The 21,507-nt window shown below is 36.8% G+C and overlaps 1 protein-coding gene, 1 long non-coding RNA gene and 1 other non-coding gene across 5 annotated transcripts in view; 1 reads left to right on the top strand and 2 right to left on the bottom strand.

Annotated features, from left to right (window-relative positions):
• The window catches only part of PEX5L (peroxisomal biogenesis factor 5 like), a 109,114-nt gene that overhangs the window by 23,174 nt on the left and 64,433 nt on the right, over positions 1 to 21,507 (bottom strand). For all 3 annotated transcript variants that reach the window (XM_040567180.1, XM_040567182.1, XM_040567183.1), the window contains 4 exons: positions 7,877 to 7,988; positions 4,946 to 5,155; positions 3,729 to 3,855; positions 2,489 to 2,585 (listed from right to left, as the gene is read on the bottom strand). In XM_040567180.1, coding sequence (XP_040423114.1) covers positions 2,489 to 2,585; positions 3,729 to 3,855; positions 4,946 to 5,155; positions 7,877 to 7,988 — 546 coding nt within the window. The remainder of the gene's footprint in view (positions 1 to 2,488; positions 2,586 to 3,728; positions 3,856 to 4,945; positions 5,156 to 7,876; positions 7,989 to 21,507) is intronic.
• On the top strand, positions 11,928 to 21,487 carry LOC121074736. Its single transcript, XR_005822509.1, has 3 exons — positions 11,928 to 12,541; positions 13,384 to 13,498; positions 20,732 to 21,487. It is a non-coding gene; the product is annotated as an uncharacterized LOC121074736 (long non-coding RNA).
• On the bottom strand, positions 14,836 to 14,940 carry LOC121075198. The gene has a single exon (XR_005822801.1). It is a non-coding gene; the product is annotated as a U6 spliceosomal RNA (small nuclear RNA).

The following is a 21,507-nucleotide window of genomic DNA, read 5'->3' as shown; positions in this document are numbered from 1 at the left end:
TTCTGAGTGAGCAATGAGACCTGAGTTTTAAATTGTATTTTGAAAGTTAAAACATAAGCAGAGTTTATGCATATACATTTTAACATATTACCTCCCTCTGTAGTTTGTAACTGTCAGAGAGAAAATAAACCTTCAAAAAACCCCATCACTGTAGGATATCTCGTACCAATAAAACCGTATCAAGGAACTTTCTGGTATGGCAGATAAAAGAATGAACAAAGATACTTGGGCCAATACAGCTTAAGAGTTAATAATAGGAAACATGATGTGAGCAGAATACTAAGAAGGAAGTTGGCCACATCCAGTGACAGCTACCATGCTATCGCCCTTTCCAACATTCAGAGACATTTCTTCCTCATTCTATGATTCTTATTAATTCAAAGCTTGCCTTTGTGATTTTGTATGACATAAGCGCTGGTAAACACAGGATTTTGTTAAGGAGATTGCATAATTTTAATGAAAATGTAACCTAGTTGCTTAGTATTTCACTTTGAGGAACTAAATCTAACATCAAAGATGAGTGATGAAGGCAATTGTCTCAGCAACTACTGATGGCTAACTGCAGCAAGTTTGACAAGATGAAATCTTTAGGGTATGACAGAATCTGGTGCATATGCAAAGGTTACCCTTAAACGAGATAGACAAGATCTATAGAGGACAAAGTATGGTAAACATATGCTTTGATAAAAGCACTGCTAATGTGATTTCTTTTACAAGCAGATTAAGAACTCTGTTAAGACAGATGAGCCTGGTTGTCAGGACTGACAACTTTGACAGTCCAAGTATAAGCAGGATGAAGCACTATTAATTACCAGGTCAACAACATTTCATGACTTGAGTGGATCACGAGTTTGAAAAAAAGGAGCTTATGATAAAGCAAAACAAAACATGAAATGTACCAGAGCATCAGATAAGAATTTTATACTCTGCTTCTCTTTCAAGTTGGCTGATTCAACTTAAGATTTTTAAATTTTCAAATACCATCCATTTTATAAAATAGTACGGAGACTCAAAGGATTGAATCTATACTGAATTAAAAATGCTGATTTTTGCTTCTGCAGTTATTCTAGTAGAATGGGAAATAGACCATATAAAGTAGAGGTGCTGTATTTGCAATTGCTTTTACAGAAAGCCACAGACTTAAAATCGGTGACTATCTACTTGATTTAAACACATCTAGGTTAAACATAAAGATGGCATTTAGATCTATTAGGCTGAGGAATAGCCTCCTAAAAAGTGGTCAGGGGTACTTCAAGAGAAGATGGACAAAGCATGTGAAAAGATGCTGTCCATCTAAAGTGGATATTATGCAACAGATCTTTTCCATTACTAAGATGTATAAATATTGTACAGAATGAAAAAGACATCATGCATTAGAACTAGTTAAACCTTCCAGGGGAAAAATAAAAATTAAAAAAGAATATATTATCCTGTTTGTAATGTAGAAATGGCAGGAAAGTAAAGGAGACTTTTTCACTTTTTCCCTAATGAAAATATAGAAATGGGTCTTGATAACTAGGTTCTATTTCTATTTTCTGCAAAAACTGGTGCATGATCTCCAAAAAAGACATTTGGCATTTTGGTGTCTCATTTTTCCATTTTCAAATGGGACTATTAATTTTCATTAATTTCCAGATATTACATCTAACAGAAAGGTTTTGAAGTGCAGGCTTAAAAATAGCTGTAGAAAAATTGAGAGAAAAATTGCTTTCAACGATAAGTGAATCCACCAAACAACTCACTCTCACCCCTGCCAGTAGCATTGACTGAACTTGAAAACTTTCAGTTAAGAAACAAAAAACTGGAAATAAGGTGTATAAGCAATCTGAACTATATGAATGCATATATAAATGTGTATTTGTACATATATATGCATACATATATATAATACCATATGACTTTAAGTAATTTCCATAAAGTCCTGTTCAATATACTATATGAAGGTGGAACTGGGCAAATCTACAAATTTACAACCCAGAGCCCTCCTTATTGGAGTTCATTTTCCAGCAGGAAAAAGTCCATTGAACACACTGCTCTCCCACCTGTGGAGATAAACTACTAATGAATGTTGGCCTAATGATTCTTTCCTGTATTCCTTTGCCATTTCCCAATTTTGGGTATTCCTGGTTGACCAAGAGACATTGAGAAAAGCTATATTACAGGAACAGGGAACCATAAGAAGTTTGATTTTCAGAACTGGAGGAAGGGAAAGAAGATACTGCTGTAAATTGCAGTTTGATGTCTTTTTGTACAGGAAGGTCACACAGTTCACTGCAGTGTTAAACTCTGAATGTTTGATACGCTGACAGTTATGCTAATTTTGTAATATACTAATTTGGAAGCTGTGTGAAGATTCAGCTGTATGAGGCTTTTAACTGATGATCCTGAAAATTTCCCTTAAATAATTCTTCCAGCATGTGAACAGTTAGCCAATGAGACAATTCCTACTTGCCTTTTTAATGTTACTAAATTTACCAGATCTTCTTACCTGTATTGCAGGTGCAAGTTCTAGTTCTGATGTTGAATCAGTGTCCAAGGCACTCTTGACATTAGTCAGCTCAGACTGTGATCTATTTTCTGTGGACCTAGAAATAATGTATTTACATATTCGTCACTGCGGACTAAGATGCTTTGCCTTATCTATTTCAGGTTCATAAGCTCATACAGACTAATTAGGTTAACTCTTTTAACTGAATTGTTTAACTTGGAGATTTCAAAAGTGCCTGAACCCTTTTCAGTGTTCCTGCTATTCCATTTTTCAGTTCTGTGCAGACAATAGTAATGCAACAAAACGGAATCAGGCCTGATTCACCAGTAAAGCACCAAGCACGTATGGGCATTAAACTACTATAATGGAATGGAGACTTTGCCTGTACCACTACACTTCCATTTCATAGAAATGCAAAATGAGGTTTAGGCAATGACACAAGAATGTAACTGCAGTCAGCATCTAAGAATCAACAACCACATTGCAAGACTTTATCCTGGCTTATGTGCCTGTTTGTGCCACAAGATCCTATTTTCTTCCTTAGAAAATGAAGCCCTGTAGGCCAAAATCAGGTTAACTGAGCGAAACTCTTCTATAAAGCTCTAAGTTAATGAAACACTCAGATAAAGGGCTGGTTAAGACACAGGATGAGCATCAGTTGGTCAGGAATCTGCTTCTAGTGTACGAAAATGATAATCATGGTCATGCATAATGCAGCGAATGAGTGTTGCTTATATACCAAGAAGACAGCAGAATTAATCTATGTGACCTTGTCCTAAAGGCAAAGCCCAATTCTTCCCTCTTTTACATCCTTTGTAATTTTAGTTGAACTGTGTGAAAGAGGTAATACTTGGCTTGTATATTTTTTCTTGCGTCTTCCACACAGAAATTCTGGCCTCTTGATAGCAAAGAAATTACACTGGGTATCCAATGACTGTCACATCACTGCAAAGTATCTTTTTTTTACTAATTTTACTCACATCTGTAGTCTTTTGGATCACTGTATCCCTCTGTGGAATTTTCACCACCATCTATTTAGCAACTGCACCTGCTATTCTTCACAACACTAAAAATTGCTGACGAAATGTAATTTTATAGTGTGCTTGTTTATGATACATCGTCCAAAATGTCTGCTTGCATATTTTCAATGTAATCCTAACAGATTTAATAATATGACTTGTCATCGTTAATTAAGAGAGCTGGACTGGAAATATTTTTCTAAGAAAAGCAAAATTTATACCATAAAAGCTCTTTTGATGGAGCTCTAGATGATGATGATGTTCGTTCTGCAGAAGGGTGGACCTTGCAGCTCCTCTCTCCGTGAAAGTTGACATCATCCCATTTCTCTAGCTGTGTCTGAATATCAACTGAAAGATAACAAAAGAAGATATGAACCTATCAAAGAAACTACTGTTTCTTGAATTAATTCCCCTCTGTTGAATATAAGTTCAGAGGAAATTGGGAAGCCATGCCACCAAAGACTATTTTAATTAAAGTCCAGTAGACAGAAATGTGCACCTTTCTAGCTGATATTCTGTAAAAATACTTGGGAATTTGCAACATTTTTCTAAATCATGATTTTTAAGGCCACCAAAAGCAGATTCATGGTCAGAATGTCAGTGGAAATCTCAATTTAAAATCATTGGTTTGCATGTAATTTAGATCTGTTGATAAAATTATACTGATAGGAATATATTTTAATTTCTTAATTGTATTCAAATTGTATAAATAAAATTTATTCTGGTGACTACCATTCACAAATGACTGTGTAGGCAACCAATAGGATTCACTCATATGTTGGACTTGACTTGCAAAAATGAGATATTTAGCTCCTGTTCAATGATAAAGTTATATAAATGTTCTATGTTGATGAAAGGAAAATTTGCTACCTTGGTATAAATTACATTTACCTTGCAAATTTCTCAGTTGCGGTGCAAGTAATTTAGTTTGGATGGAACTAAATTAAATTCACCTTTTCCAAAGCTCATCTATAGATCATGCTTGGCAGGCTATTGAGTTGTATTCAGGTTTTTGTTCAATCTGTATAAATATAGCTCTTCTGTCCAGAACTTTTTTCTCTGGCATGCACAGGTGAAGCACTACTTAAAAAATTCTTGTGTATTTCTAACACATGCAGATCTGAAAAGGACACCCAGTGTGGGTTGTTTCTGATCTGTGCCCTTTATTGGTTTCTCATGATAGCCTTATAGATTTTTCTACCATTTTACTGATCCTATTTTTTTTTTTTGTAAAATCGACTCAGATCTTTATTTGCACATTTACTGACAATATGTATAATGATAAAGGCAAAGTGTTTACACAAAGTTAAGTTTACACTGTCTGCTAAAGTGCAGTGCAATGGAAATTCAGATCTTGCTCATTATTTTGTGCTAGTAACGAGGAGAAACTTGTGCTAAGCAAGGCTATATAACACTGATATAATAGCTACACTCTTACCTAAATCTAGTGAAGACTTGTCTGAAACTCTGACGGTCTGGGCTTTCTGCTCAGTGTCCACATTGATAAGGTCAGAATTGTCTGTCTTCTTTCTGTGGGTTGAAGCTTTTAAGCCTTCACCTCTTGATGGATTCTCTGATTTCTTTGCTTTGTTTTGGGTTTGTAAGACAGGTTCACTAAGATCCAAGAGATCCAAACCTGTTGATAACACTTAGAGACAAAATGTTAGAATTCAATGTTAATTCAAATAACCTTTTTTTTTTTTTTTTTAATTTGGAAAAGGAATTATTAAGTTAATGCATTTTCATTTGACTATAGTAGATGTGTATTTCCTGCTAAAGATGATGACCAGCATACTCAAATATGACTAGTGATCTCAGGTGCTTAACTGGATGCAGTTTAAAAAAGCCTGATTTGCAAGAAAGGCTTTTGCTCTGAAAATCTTCAGAACATCCTCTTAGGTCTTAGTCCACAGTTTTTCTTATGTTGTGAAGGTTCCCTGTACAGTTGAGTTTTTGGGTAGATTTGGCTTAATCTTATGGCTTACCAAATACTTGTAACAGCTGCTTAGGTTGTTGTACCACATGCCATTAAGGAAAAAGCTGAAGAATGGACAGCTTTCTCTAACATTTCACATTCAGAGATTTTTTTCAGAGATGCTGAATTATGCTTTTTTCCATTAAACAACCACTTTCAAAAAAATCTTTCTGAAAAAAATACTTTGAACAGATCTTTCTTTTCCTAGTAGGCAACTCACCTTAGTTTCCTAGAACTATTCATCTAATTCATTTCTCATTAAACTATTAATTCATTTGTGGTACTAAAGGACATTGTTTAGTGACCTGATTTAGTAGGTTAGGTTGATGGTTGGATTTGGTGATCTTGAAGGTCTTTTCCGACCTAGATAGTTCTGTGATGCCAGGATTCTATAAGGTAAAAAATATTCTAACCTTTGTACTTTAAGTGTTTCTGGACAAAGCTTAAAACTACAGAGGGAAGTTAGATGTTTAGTTCTTTTAAATTCAGTGACAGTTTGACTTCTTTCAGGTTCTACTAAAAATTGTAGTCTGTGTTTTTTGTCATTAATTTAAAAGAATTGCATATAAAATCAGGTTCCATCACACATATTAGAACATGTTGCTTGACAAAACAAATGTAATTGTGAAGCTAATAAGAACAAATCTTTCTAAATTAGGAAAGGAACTGGAGAAAACAAGAGCTATGTTTGCTTTGCCCATGGTTAAAGTTTGGCAAAAAGCAATGGATGCCACTATTCTCTGAAGCCTGTGTCTGTCAGAAATGCAGAAAATACAAAACAGGTGAGAAAGAACAGTTGTGCTAGAAAAGCTTCAAACAAAGGAAGGTCTAGCACTGAGAATATGATCCTAACAATGAGAGAGCTGTGCATCTATGCGTGACTGAAAAAGGGCCCGAGATTCTGACAGTAAAGATTTTTGCTGTACTGGAAGAAACAGGGTGCAGAAAACTATAGCACAAAAGACAATGACATAGTCTTTTCTTCCTGCAAACAAATCTGCGTTGCCCCACATTTGGCCAGCTTTTTTGGTCAAAAAGGAATAACTGTATGGTTAGCAATTTTTTCTACTGTTGTTGCTGTTTGTCCTTTTCAAGATAAATATTAACTATAATTAGAAATTCTATTGCTTGCTCTGTTAAAGACCATATCAGTATATAAGCCAGGCTTCAGTCCGAGTTTCTCATTTATAAGTTGCTTGAAGAGTAATATTGGAAATTCTTTAGCATACAAAAGACAGAACTCCCTCCTCTGCATTATCAGTTTACAGGGGAGGTGTTTTTGACACATATATTAATGTTATCTCTTGTAGTGCTTTATCTGTCTTCTTGGTAAATCACCAGATTTCATCAGTCTTCACAAAATAAAAAACTTATAAATAAAAATCTGATTAAAATGCCCCAAATCTGACAGATATTCAAGGCAGATATAGGATCTTATCCAGATATAAGATCCTTAATTTTTACAACACCGTCTTAAACAACTTGAAACATTTATATTAATCCCTGTAATATCTTTAGTTATATCAAAGGAAAAAATACTATTTACAGTTGTTAATTTAATTCAGTGTTCCAGTTTTGCTACTAGAAACTGCATACTGCTTTAGACACATTAATTAGATGTGAAGATAATCACCCAGCTGTTAATTAGTCATTTAGTTATTTTAATAATTTGGATGTATATGGATTTTAATTAAATGGCTTCTAACGAGACAAATCATTTTATGAGACTGCAACAGAACATGGTAGCACTATTGATTTTATGGTATCTCAGTAAATCAACTCAAATGGTTAGATTACCTTAGCACAAATACTGAATAGAAGAATGCCAATTTCTATAAACACATCCAAAGGACAACACACTTAATTCAGAAGGCTTTCAGGATTTCTTCTTAATTATCTGCTTTACGATCTCACCACAAAACAAATCAGGCAAGAAATTTCTTGGATCTTTTCAGTACTGAAGTTTCTGAACTCAAGTCTGGATAAACTGTTTTGATATCTCTTCTCTTTTTCTCAGACATCCACATCTTTCTAAAGAATGGGTTTGGTTAAAACAAGAGTAAATGTGGCTTACCCATACGTTATATTTTTACAAAAACAAAGATTGAGAATTTGTTGATCTGCTATGTACTTCCTGTTGAAGCTCCCTTTAATTCAAGCTCAGAGATCAGCTAGAATAAATATGATTTGGATCACATCAGATTTGCCCTGAAATGTAATAAGCATTTTTTTTTCTAGTAATAGATCAAACAATTACAATATCAGTTTATAATTTTGTGCAAATAGTATTTTTTTATACGAGACTAAAAGAAATTACTTGACAAAATATAACACAATTAAAATAAAACTAAAATTATTTCTCTCTCATGAGGGATAGTACAGAATTTTGGTTACCTGCAGTATTTGATGTTACAGGCCTTGCAACAGCTTCTGGTTTAGCTTCACAGAGAAAGTCATCAATGGAGGGGCTCAGAAGTGGTCTGCTTTCTTGCTGCTCATTCACCAGCTGACAACAAAAAATCTCAGTATCACGGAGTGTTGTTGGGGTACACAATTTGAACAAATAAAACATTTTTTTTATAATATCATGTGCTTTATTTTTGATTGCTAGAGAGTCAGAGATTGCAATTAGGAGATGTACAAATAGTTCTGGGCTTAAATTTATATAAAAAAAAATAATAAAACAAAACCAAATCAACTTAGTTACTCTCTTAGGGCAAAATTATATTCCAGTTTTACAAATTGCACAAAAATAAAGCAGCAAGGTGATTTTTTTTTTCATAGCAATTATTGCAATATATTGCTCATAGGGCTAAAGTGTTCAAGGTCTGATGTAACTCCCTTTAAATCAATGGGTGAAGTTGGCCTTCTCTGTCACCAGGAGACTAAGCAGGACTTTTTTAATATTTGGAAGTGGTCTTGTTTTCACCGTAACATGCCTCCCCACAGAATTCCTACAACACCATTCCATCTAGAAAATAGGCATTATTAAACAATAACCTGCTGAGATGGAAAACACCTCTCTGCAATACAAGGACATATGAATGACAGTGGATGGACTCTGGTGAATTTATGAACTTCCTGCATGAGTTTTGACTGTGTGAAGACTCATAATACAATTTGTATTTTAAGCAGTTTTCCCTTTTTATTGTGATTGCAGGAATGTGACCTAAAAGAAATCTGTATATTAGAGGATTTTCATGTATTAGGTATTAAAAAACCTAAAGAGTAATAAAACAGTCTCATAAATAAAAGTCTCCTCTCTACAATCCCTCTCTGATGGCAGGATCAAGACCTAAGTTGAGCTGGATGGACGTCTGATGGTGTGGCCTGCATTTACTTTATCTTTAATAATATGAACGCATATTTTTCCTTTGTTACTTTCATCTGGAGCACTTTCAGCTTCACCATTATCCTCTCTCAGCTCCCTCTTTCTGTCCTGTTTTTGCTCTTTTTCCACTGTTGTAATTTTGAAATGTTCTCTGTGTATATTTGAACTTTTAAATTGAGGATGCTAACATGGTCTAAAACTGGCAAGAAAAGGTATTCCCTTATCCTAATTTGATGTTTATTGATTACTGGCATTTAGCTACTGCAGCCTCTACAGCTCCTACAATACAACAGCTTAGGTTCACTGTTGTTTGTTACTTGGTATTCCAATGTCTCAAGGAAATACTGGAGCCCATAATTTTGATGGGTCAAATATTTAAGCTGGTACCTAAAGCTGACTGACTGTAATATTCATTTGCCCAGAATCTGGCCTGTAACATCATTGCTATCTGAAATAGCAATTTATACAATTAACGTGGAAGATTGCTTGCCCAACTGTGTGTAGCAGAATGTGCAAACTGGGGGCACTTTAGAAATCTGGCAATGACATTGTCTCAAACTCTAATTCTGCATGTGCTAAACCTAGACTGCAGATACACCTTACAAGGGGAATAAATCATCTGTTTTTATAACTATCTGAATTGATTGCTCATATTGCTGTCTCATTCATCACACAGATGTTACTTGCTTAATTTGGTAAATCTCAACACCTGATTGGAAATTGCATTTATACCAACTGCACACCTTTGATTTTGATTAAAGGTGGCTCCACATTGCCCACATTATCTCTAGGTGTATACTTTTGCCTAATACTGATATTTAAGACTTAAGAGGACCTACTATATCTCTACACTATATATGTATTTTTCTGTCTGTGATTTGGTGATTGTATCTATTGGTGAAAAATATAAGGGTGTATAGCTATTTAATCCTTGTCCAAACTACTTCCAATATTTTAAAAGTTTCTCTACGATCAACTCCACGTATCAGCAAAAATTGTTCAAATACCTTTTCTTCTAGGAACTAGCATCAGTAACAGTGGTTGCACTTCTGCAGTAATTTGCATATTCTGGTGAACATAACATCCAGCAGAAAGATTGTAAAAGTCTATGGATCAGCTGGATCTTCAATGATTTATTTTATGATGTGCTAACAGCATGAAGAAAAGTCTTACATTATTTGGAGGGAATAAAGACGAGGTTCCATAGTAATAAGTGTAAATGTAAAAACTTCATAGGAAATACTCTGTTTCTGTATCTATATGAGCATATCAGAAGGGTACGCTAGAATTTAGACGCTGTTTAAGTTTTGCATTACGTTCCATGGAAATTTTCTTTAATATTCCTATTAGGAAGGAAGGAAGGAAGGAAGGAAGGAAGGGCTAGAACAAAAAAGATAAAAATCTGAATTTCTCCAAGGTTCAACCAAGTATTAAGTAGCAGATGTCTTTTTTTTTTTTTTTTTTAACTTTTCAAAGGTGGTTATCACATCACCAGTCATTTCTTTATTATGTTGTTTATATAATGATGACCAGCCCAACCACAGGACTTCTTAGTTTGGTACCAGAAGTGTATTGATAAAATTCTACCATCAAACTGAGAGTTAGGCAGATATCCACTTCTTCATAATCAGTTTTACCAGAAAACACCAAGATTTAATTCTTACTAAGTTGTGCCTTTGCGGTGCACTTGCAGCATTTTTATTTAATTAGAAAACAAATAAGTTATTCTCTGATTCTGTCACTATGTGAACATATACACTATATTCACCAGAGATGGGCCACGCAGATGATCAGAGGAATAAAGAACACATTTTATAGGGACTCTAAAAGAAGTTGACTTGTTTAGGCTAACAAAATGAAGATTGAGTAGGAATATAATTATTATTCTTGTATATATAAAGAGAGAGGGGCTGGGTGACATTGGAAGTGGAAAACTTTTTCAACAATAGAAAAAAGTTGGCACAAGACTGAAGAGATCTCAACTGGCCATGAGTAGATTTGGTCTGGAAATTAAAAGAATCTATCTAACTATCACAGCAGTGAATTGAACAAACAGTATAATTGTTAGGGTTGGGGGACAAAAAGCCTAGCTTTTTAAAGTGGCATTTGAAAAGCTTTCTTCATGGCTGTTTATGATGTAACTGCTTTTGAGAAGTGGGCGATGGCCCAGAGGATTCTTCCCAGTAGTGTCCTATGCTCCTGTGAGTAAAAACTGAAAGCTGTAGGAGTGCCTTTTTAAAAAGAATTGTTCCTGTGAAAAAGTGTGCTTTGAAATGAAATATCTGGGTTGAAAAATGAAAACAAGTACATGATCAAGTCTACTAATTCTCAATATATACAAACTACATAACGATAGAACATATTGGAAAAACATTTTTGATGTGAAGCGGGTATTTCATGATGAATCAAACCTTAAGAGGTTAAACAGTGCTGTGAGCAGAATTTTTGCAGTAGGTAAGTAGTCAGAGGGGCAGTTTCTGACATTACTGTGTATACAATGCCATTTGGTAAATCCTTGGTCTCACACTTTGAATTTCATTTTGCTGTCTCGTATATTGTACCAAATTTATCCCTCTTTTAACTCTACTCAAGTTATTAGAGTTATATCAGGCATGAATTTGGAGTAGTGTTATAAAACATTCATGAGATGAAAACTATTATCTATATTAAAGTAATAATTTATGGTTCTCAAGCACCTTTCAGGGTGAATATCACAGAATGCTTTAAAGCATTCATGAATCAAGCCTGGCACCGCCATGGAGCTGAGAAGTATTATCTCTATGTTGCAGACAAGAGAAGCAAAGTGAAGAAAGCTGACCAGCATCATGCAGCGCTGGAGGAAGAGGCGCTGGGAGCGAGAGCCAGGCTGCTGGCAGTGCGCCACCGCATAATATTTATGTGTGCGATATTTGTACACACGCCAAGCTGTATAGACTCAGACTGTAAAATTATTGATTTCTGAGTACTAATTTAGCCAGTGAGTACCGTAAATTCTCATAATGTCTCTAAGAACTTAATTTTTCTTTACAGAATCTATTTTAATTAAAGAAAAAAAACACTCCCTTAACTGAAACATATCTAAAATTTGTGAAGGGTGATATTTCCTACTACTAATAGATATGAAGAGTCTCAACCATAGTATAAAATGCTCCTCATAAATTCAAACGAATTTTACGTGACTGACTCCTGCCACTGAGCAACACAACAGAAAAGGCTGCTTTTTCTCCCCTCAGTACTGCTATTGGACTTTCTCATACCAAATATCTGTGAATTTTGGTGCTTTGGGAAAGATACTGGGAGTGTCAGAAGCATCATTTGATGCCTGATATCAGCCCCATTCCTTAAATGTATTCAAAATGAGGATTATTTAGTGCAGGTCTGAGATGAGGCACAGAGGCCTGGCCAGGAGGCAGCGGTGCCATGCTAGAGGCTGCAGCTGCCATGTTTTACCTCAGCAGCTGCCAGGCAGGCCAACAGCCCAGAGCACTGAGGGGAACCACCTGACCTCCATTTTCTGTGCCCTGTCACCCACCCCTGCCCCAGCTCTCTGCATTTACTCATCAGTGTAATTTATTATCCACAGCTGCCTTCACTGATGAATTTTCCATTTCCCCCTGCTCTGGCTTGGCTAACACTCTCCATTCTGCTCTCAGAGCTCCTGTGAGAAAAGGGGGTAGAAGCCGTGGCTCATGGTAGTTCCTGCTCTGGGCCCTCCTCAGGTGTGAGGGGTAGGTGTCAGCCTGATGGACAGAACTGGAGTGACTGATTTAAGGCTAAAAAAAGTCAAACTCTAGATGGGGTTGGTCATAGGTGTGCTGAGCCTGGAGGAGAGACATTGAGATGTGGTAGGAGCAGTAGTGGCCCTGCTGAAACGGAGAGGTCCCTTGAGGGGGCTTCTCTTCCCTTTAGCCAGTATCCAGCCTGGTCCCAGCTTCCACTGTTTGCCTGCCCAACTCTTCCTATGCCCTATTGTCACTCCTAAAGCCTCCCATGCTGTATTTTCTCCCTTTGTCACCATGGGAGTACCCTGCTTCTTAAAAAAAACATGGAGGAGACATTGTCCCTGAGCCTCTCCTCAGGCCTGTCTGCTCTAGGGGCCTGCGTGAGGCTCAGTGAGCACCTAGCTGCTACTGTGGTGACAGCTCTGCTGTCCCATAAAAAAATTTATGGGACTTTTCTTCTCATCCTGGGGGCCTTTGGTCTATGGCCTTAATGCAGGTGCCTGCTGCGGCACTGATGTTGGTTGTATTGTGATTCTCTATGCAAGAGAAAAGGTGAAATTAAGTATGGTATAACAACTGCCATGGCTTTGGTTTTGCTTTGCTCCCAGACTACAAATTCTGTTGTAAAAAGAAATTTATGAAACACCTAGTCAGTAACCTGATTTTTTTATTTTTATATTTTTAAAGGAGGGGGGAGGCAGTTGACAGGGTTGTGTTGTGAAATGGGGCTGTGAAATGTTTTCACAAGGGAACTTACTTTGGCTGTTGGGTGGAGGGAGCTGGAACACACCTGATGCTCAGGGGATCACCTGTGAGGACCAACTTCTTAACTAGTGTTACATTTACAGCTCATGATGTTCACCTGTACAACCTGCTCTGATCATGGCTTCAAATGCTTTGCCTTCATAGAGCAACAGGCTTACATCGCGGTCAGAGGTGGAACATGTTGACGCTGTCAGTAAGGTATAGACCTGAAACACTGCTTTTAAATTCTCTTATTACATTCCTATCTTACTGTGTTTGCGGTGCACCATACATGGTGTTTAGTTCCTTTTTTATGTTAGTAGAGCATAACATGCTGCTAGTCTTTAATATAAATGACTTGGGAGCTAAATTGCGGGGTTCCAGTCAGGCAGAGACAGCTAATTAGCACCTATGTTTTGAGCACATAGTGAACTAGTTCTCTAAAATTAAATGCTTAAATTCCCTCCATGTTCAATAGGAAGAGATAAATGCCTAGAAAAGCAGCTCCAGAGGGAGATCCTCCCTGCCTTAATTTAGGCTCTCCCTCAGGAGGCTCTCAAAGGCACCTAGCTTTCCCAATGACTATATATGGAACTTACTTTAGTAGGACTAGTTATATAGGCACCAAAAATGTAGTTGTAATTTGCTACCCAAGCTAGTTGGATTGGATTTTACAAGTTATGTCATCAGAGGATGACTGAATTATTCAAGGAATTAACTTAGGAAGCCCCAGACTACTACTGGATAAGCCCCTGTAGCATTCAGTAGCAAACCTACTCATGGGTGTTGATGGCTTTTGCTGTACCTCTGCCTACACACTGTGCTTGGAATGGTGTTGTTGGGCTGTAAACTGGATCAGTGAAATGATCTGACTCAAAAAGCTTAGAGTATGGTAATGAGCGGTCAGCATATGAGAAAACAGGAGCTTCTTAATTCAGAATTTCTGTAGGAGAAATTGCATTGTTGAACGTTGCTCTGAGAGAAACTTGTCTGCTGCTTGGGTGAGACTGGATAAGTAGGTAAACTAGATAGTAGTTTGTCAGTGCTATACTACCTGTTCTTTTAGTTTTTAACTCGACCAGAGGGCATTACCTAAGACATGAACTAACTTCAATTGCTAATTAATTTATATGACATATATCAAATTTCTTAATAGATAAGTTCTCTGCATGTATTTGGCATATCACGATCTCTGGTGACATTCACTAGGATAAGAGGAAACAAGTGATTTCTATGGATTCATTTCCTTGAACAAGGTATTTCTAAAAACTGATAAATGGGAACCAGATCTAGAAATTGAGGTGGTTGTTCTCTGAAGCATAACTGGAAGTGGTGTTTGTGGATTGTGATCTTGACAGGATAAGTATTGAGATACCTCCTTTATTGTCTCAGAGGGAGGCTTGGAGAAGGAAATCCTTATAAAATCAGTAGTTTCATGCTAAAAAGCTCAAATTGCATGAGCTGTGTTTTTCTTCCCTTACTTTTCTAGAATATTTGTAAGTATTTCACAAGGAAAAATCATATCGCTACCACCCCACACTTATTTTTTATCGTATAGTAAGTGTGATCACTACTTGACTTCTGGTATCATCCTTGTGCCAGGGTCATACTAATCTTTTCTCTGTCACTCTAGTGTGAATTTATGTCCCAACAAAACTGACATGCCAGCCAAATATTTGGTTTTCACGGGAACAGAGGATCAATACACAGGGCATACAGTGTAATTGACTTCCACCTAACACAAATTGTGGGAAGCTCTAAAACAGAAACAAACTCATTTCGCCCTCCTTCAAAGAGCAGTTTGGTGTTGCTACCTCTCTGAAGATGAGTTTCACTTGGCAGGTGATAACTGGTACTCAGTTGCTAAATAGTAGGAAGTGTGTACAGCAGCCTGTGAATCAGAGGTGACAATATCTTACCTGAAATCATGCAGGCCCAGTGATTCCCTGAGGCTTAATGCTAACAACTGACCCACAGCTTGTGTGAAGGCTGAGAAACTGTGGGAGGATTACTGTAGACATCATATTGGATGCTTAAATTTACAGGAAAGTGGTGTTATTTAAAACTTATGCTTGATGTCTCAATCAGTAAATGGTAACATGTTTATGCTGCGTCTTCATAGCAGTTGCATTGATTTTGTGAGAGCTATTGCTGTGTCACGGTAGCATCCTATCTGTGTTTGTCAGTGCTGACCTACGCAAATTATAGTGTCTAGCTGCAATGTAGAACTAAATATCTTGCAGTTCACCATGTTCCCTCTATTGTTCTTCGTCTGGCTAAGAAAACTAAAAGGGAGCAGTAGCCAAACACAGGGTTGTATCTGGCTCCTGCATTTTGGCTTCACGCCAGCAAGCCACTTAAGCATGTCCTGCAAAACTCAAGGTTAAGCATGTGCTTAACTGCCTTGCTGGATTAGAGTCATTAGGAGAAAAGTTGCTCTTGTCACGTTTTGAGTGGAACTGACAATTTGGCCTTTACTACTTATAAAAATGTTACTTCAAGTCTTTCTGGTGCATTAACATCCACGTGCTCTGTGTACTCTTTAATTAAAGGAAGCTGTTTGTTGAAATCCTTTCTTGGGTCTTAGAAGATTTTGTTTACCCTCACCTGGCTCTGCATTGTCTTCATGGTCTTGCCATATGACTTATGTTTTAGCCTCTCCCTTTCCCAATACCCCAGTTCTCCCCGCTGGAGAGCTGCTACAGTACAACAGTGATCAAAGACAAAATTAACTGTTTATGCTTAATAAATGTTTAATGCATAGAGGTCCTTGAAGTAATACAGTTGCTAAAAATTGCAAAATATTCTTTTAAGGAAATGATTTCTGTAATGTTAGTTCATGAAAATATTTAGTCTGTATTCCTAAAATGACTTGCTTGTTGATTGAGGGGTTAACAAATTGGACACCTAAGCTGAGTAAATGCAGGGTGGGAAGGTCCTGTAGCCTTCCTGTTCTGCAGAACCCATTTTCTATTGAGAAAGCCCTGGAGAAATCTATACAGTGGAAGACCTGGAGAGGCACAGGTGTCATGATAGTACCTACAGAAAGCAAATGGTAACTCATGGTGCTAGACTCTGGTTCCTGTATTACTCATTGAAATTACTTCTTGTGTGGCAACTTCAACTAAAGAAGTAGCCTGACTTTGGGAACCACAGTTTTCCATTTCTTCTAAATAAGGATTTTAAATAGATGACAAATTCAAGGAGTCCTGTTTCACTCATATTGCTGGTACTACTTCTGGAATCTCTCAGCATCTCTGGGGCAACTATTATGATTGCTTACAAAATAGTAGGAAATTATTTAATGGTTTTTCGTCAGCTGAAAGAGAAGACCACCAGAATATTGAACTGAGCTGCATGTACAAATGCTTTGTCAATCACCTGTGATCCACAGATAGGTTTGAAAATTTTTGCAGTAGTGGATTATATACAGCTTTGTGCACTGTTCTGAGTATGGTGCATAATCAAATGTCAATTAAGATGAAAGATATACATCTGCTTTTTTAAGACCAGATCTTCATGATATTAGTAGCACGAAGAGAATTAATAATATCAAAATTACCATGGCTTATCACGAGTGCCAATTTTGTAAAGCTTATGCAATTCCTACAGATCTTCAACTGCGTTGAAAATGATCTGTATACTTCCCATGTAACAAAATTCATCTTTTACTGTACCTTGCTGTATCCTTACATATAGGCTGTAATTATTTTGAAATCTTTTTTTTTTTTTTTTTTGCTTTCTGTGCAGTTCTGTAGCATATCTAGAATAAGGTTGTGTTTTTGGATGTGTTACTGTGGGCAGTCATAGGAACCAAATCATAATTTCCTGTTGTATGGCTTCTCCACAGGGATATGGCATGGCATGGCACGTGTGTTGGCTTTGATGTTATTTTGCAGATTGAAATGCTTGAAACTTGAAAGGTGCTTGAGAACGTTTTAAACTTGCAATGGAGTGTAACACTTTCATTGTGCAAACAAGAAGTTAATTGCATGTAGAACAATTGTAGTACATAGTTTGCAATTGTTTAAAAGGATTAAGGTATTAAAAGTAAGTATTAAAAGGATAGTATAATTTTACTTAGAATATTCATATATGAAGAATGAACAGATTTCTGAAAACTAATTTCTATTCATATAAAAAAGGGTTAAATGAGCATAATACATTACTTGCAAAAATTGTCCAGCTCTTTCTATGCTTACGGAATGGTAGAACATTTTTAAAATGCACGAAATGGTATAGTCAGCTTTATTTTATGGAAAAAAATACTATCAATTCCCAGGGTGATTTCAAATTAAAGCTTATTTCATGGAAAAATGTATTTAATTTGTGATGGAGAAACTTGTATAACTTTAGGCAAGCAGCCAATTTATGACTTTTAAGCATATTATCGAGGCAACTTTCTTTATTATGCTCATGAGAATATTTCTGCTCAAATTATACATACTGCCCTAAAAGCAAAGTGTTAAGCAATACTTAACTTGGAGGTAAAGATTTAATTAATATTTGTACTGCTAAGCATGCAGTTATGCATTTTGTCTTTTTTTACACTCATAGTATTTACCTATTTTTAATAACAGATGAAAAAGTTTGCGGACTTAAGCATCTCCTGCTAAACTACTCAAATGTTTTACAATAAATAACAGTAGACCCATTTCAGATGTTTGAGGAATACGACTAATGAATCTATCGCTAGTCTTTTAAAAGGAATATAAAAATAAAATCACTGAGGAAGTTGCCACTGTTCTCACAGGGCTGGTTGGAATCTATGATGAATTATTGTAGTCCAAAGTTAATTGCTGAAGATTCCTAAAATTGGCAAGACTTTTTTTTTTCCAAACTAATGTATAGGAATTACTTGAAATGAAGTTACTTCTGCTTGAGATTGGTATAAAGGAGAAGCTAATTATTTTCACTTGAAGTCTCTGCTGTTCTGTTCTAATGTTACTTAGTAAATATTTACAGAGTGGACTGTAAGTCAATGCAAGTCTAATGCTAAGAAGCTTTGAATAAATGTGATTGATTCTGAACAGTTTGGACTTAACTTTTATATGGAAAACTGTTATTATGCTATTAGTTTCATAATGTGAGTTTTTGATACATGCCTTAATCTACTCAGATTGCGAGTTGTGTATTAGCTATCTTTATTTTGTTTCCTTTATAAAATTTGTCAGGTCACATATTAGTTTCAAGGGGGGGAGAAAAACAAAACAAAAAAACATAAAGCATCTAATCAAAATAAACAAACCAAACCCACCCAGAACAGTGGACTTTAGGCACTGGAAATGTTCGTGTATTTTTACTTAAGCTCTTGAGGAAATATAGGTGTGCCTGGATCAACCAGTGACATGTAAGTTAAGTTCACTTTCAAAAAACATTGCTCCTACTCTTAATAAGAACTAAAATGTTCTTTTTTTTTTTTCATAAGAACCTTAAACAGCTGAGAGAGTTAATTGGAGTGTAGTCATTAAACATTTCTTTTTGGGATATTTGTGTCATTGCCTGCATTTTTCATGGGATAAGCTGAACTTCAGCATGTTTCTTCTAATCTAACTTCACATTTTTATTTACTTTCCAGTTCTAAAAGTAAGTGTTCTTTAATATTTCAAATTAAAAATTTGATATTAACTGTTTATACTCTGAGCAATGGCTGTGTAGTAAGCAGGCACCTCCCTATTTTTCTATTAGAAATAGAAGTTGGGATAGCTTTCAATATATAATCTGCATTTCTTTTTCCTTTGGTGAATTTTTCATGGACTTCCAAGTCTACTGTATAATAGAGAGTATATTTGCCACAGGATCCTCCTGGACATGAATCCCTTCCTGTAGGTCTTATTTCCTTATTTGTGTAGGGATCCTACCATCACTACCTCTCCAACTTGTGTACTCTGTTGAAGAATTTAACTTAAGTATGATGAACATGGGACAGATAACTCCCGATACTTTGGGATTGAGTTGTTTAAAATCAGGTTGGCAAAGCATATAAGCATGCGCTTTTTTACTGCTCAATAAAGCAGTTCATCATATTTTTAAAGTTTAAGTGTGGATCAGAGTATGTTATTGAATGAGCTCCTTTGAAGTTCACTGACCTGTAGCAGATTGGGAATTTCATAGTTGACTGTACAATTAAACTTTGACTCCAGGGGATAGTTAGGTTTAAATTTCTCATTAGAAATTAATTCATAAGGGAGATCTTTTCTCCTGTCAATGAAGTTGTGAAGAGGTTAAATAAAAAGAAGAAAAATCAGAATTCAAATCCAACTTTATGCACAATTTGTCCATGTATTTATTATAAATGAGTTGCATAAAATAATTTATCTCGGGTTCAGTTAGCTGAGTATTGTTAATCTTTGAACCTTCAGCAAACTCCTTAACTTTTCCTAGGCTTATTCATACCAAAATTACCTTTTTTCATTTGTTCCATTCTTTTCTGGTTTATCTTTAAAAGTTAAAGGGAGATAGCAACATAGTATATAGAGTTATATTCTACAAAATCCCATTAGTACAGAAAGCTCACTCTCTGATGCCTGAAGTATTAAATTTGGCAACTACTGAATGCCTTTTCATACCAATAAAGTGACTTTCATTGAAAATAATTGAGATAGAATCACAGAAAATAGATGCTGAAAGGCCTATTCAATTACCAAGAACACCCCTCTGCTTATTGTAGTAGGCTTGTTACTGCTGGAATGAAGGTCTAGATTCGCAGTTGCCACATATCAGCAGAACCCCAGTGGAGTTTGCAGTACTTTGGTTTATGCTATTTGTGGATTTGCCTTGAGATCTAATATGAAATAAATTGTGAATTGGAAACTTTGTCAAAATCTAATTCATGCCGGGTGTTTAGGTCAACATGTGTCATGTTTTACAAAATAAAGGTTGGCTAGCAGCCTAATAAAATGTGAACGTGTATCTGACTTGGTCTCTGTTGGATGTGTTTTTAACATATTCCAGAGGAAGAGAGTTAAAAGGTATCTCTTAAATTAGGTTTCAGGGACTTCTCTCTATTATCTCTAACTCCTTGGTTAAAACAAGGCTTTGGCATCTCCTCTCTGTCTCTGAGATTCCCGTTCTGCTTCTTGCAGAGTCTGCTACTGCAGTCAGATGTAATCGGTTCTCTAGGACTTTTGTAAATAGGAATTTTGCTTTTTTGGTAGTTTTCTAAAAGCAAATATTCTGCTTCCTGGCTTGATCCGAGCATTTTGCTTTGCTTTCTTGCTTATTTAACTGTACTGTGAGGGACAATGCAACATAGGTACCTCATGTAAGTAATTCCTAAGATAACACACGTGCCCGTACAGGGTTTGGTGTTGGTGATCTCTTTGGGAAGAGCAGGCCTTATTCTCATGACCCGATTTGGTCTGGCTTGGGAAGTTTGTTTGCAGCCAATTTGGAACTCGCATGATTCGCCCTGCGAGCGGCAGTCACATCCATCTGTTTCATTGGGTAAAGGGCCAAGATGAATGCTGATGGCGATGGCTAAAGGCAGTACAGCAGCACGTAACTGAACGACTGGTCTGAACAAGAGGGTAACACGGACATGCTGAGGAGGCAGCAGCTCAAAGCAGCATGGCGTCCGGACAACTGGGATGTGAATGAGGAGTGAACATGGTGGTGTAGCTGCACGTCATGGGTACATGATGCGGAGATGGCTATGAAAAATACTCACTTGTTCACCTGGTTCTGCCTCCTTTTGGCTTCTGCACCCCTTTGGTGCACAGCAGGGAAGTAGGTATTTGTGTGTGGTGGGAGGTGTGACGCTAACAGACACAGGCACTTTATCAATGCACAACTGTATCAGACGGGTGTTGAGTAGACCGATGGACAACCAATACAAATGGTTCATTAAACAATTAACGAGCTCAGGCGCAGCTCCCGGCCTTGTTGATGCCGATGGAAGCTTTGCACTTATTGAGCAGGGAAGGAAGGGGCAGCATTTGATGTTGGCTTCTAATTGTTTGTCAATCACTTGGGATAAAGTTAGAAACGGTACGTTGAAGAGCATCCTTTTCCCTTGACGATTCCTTCGTGGACATCAGGGTTTGCAAGGAGCAAGATGCGGTGTTCAAGGGGGAGATTTGGGGCATGAACACCACCAGTGCTTGATGTTTTGTACCGAGTTGAGGTACCTCAGCTAATGGCTGTGTGCCCAATGCCCTGTGGAGCTTCTATTGATGACCAAGCCCTGGTGCCAGCCCCCGGCCCCACCCGCCGGCCCCGTCCCGCGC

This window comes from Cygnus olor, chromosome 9 (assembly GCF_009769625.2).
Source record: "Cygnus olor isolate bCygOlo1 chromosome 9, bCygOlo1.pri.v2, whole genome shotgun sequence".
Lineage (NCBI taxonomy): Eukaryota > Metazoa > Chordata > Aves > Anseriformes > Anatidae > Cygnus > Cygnus olor.
This window is presented reverse-complemented; position numbering and strand designations above follow the sequence as displayed.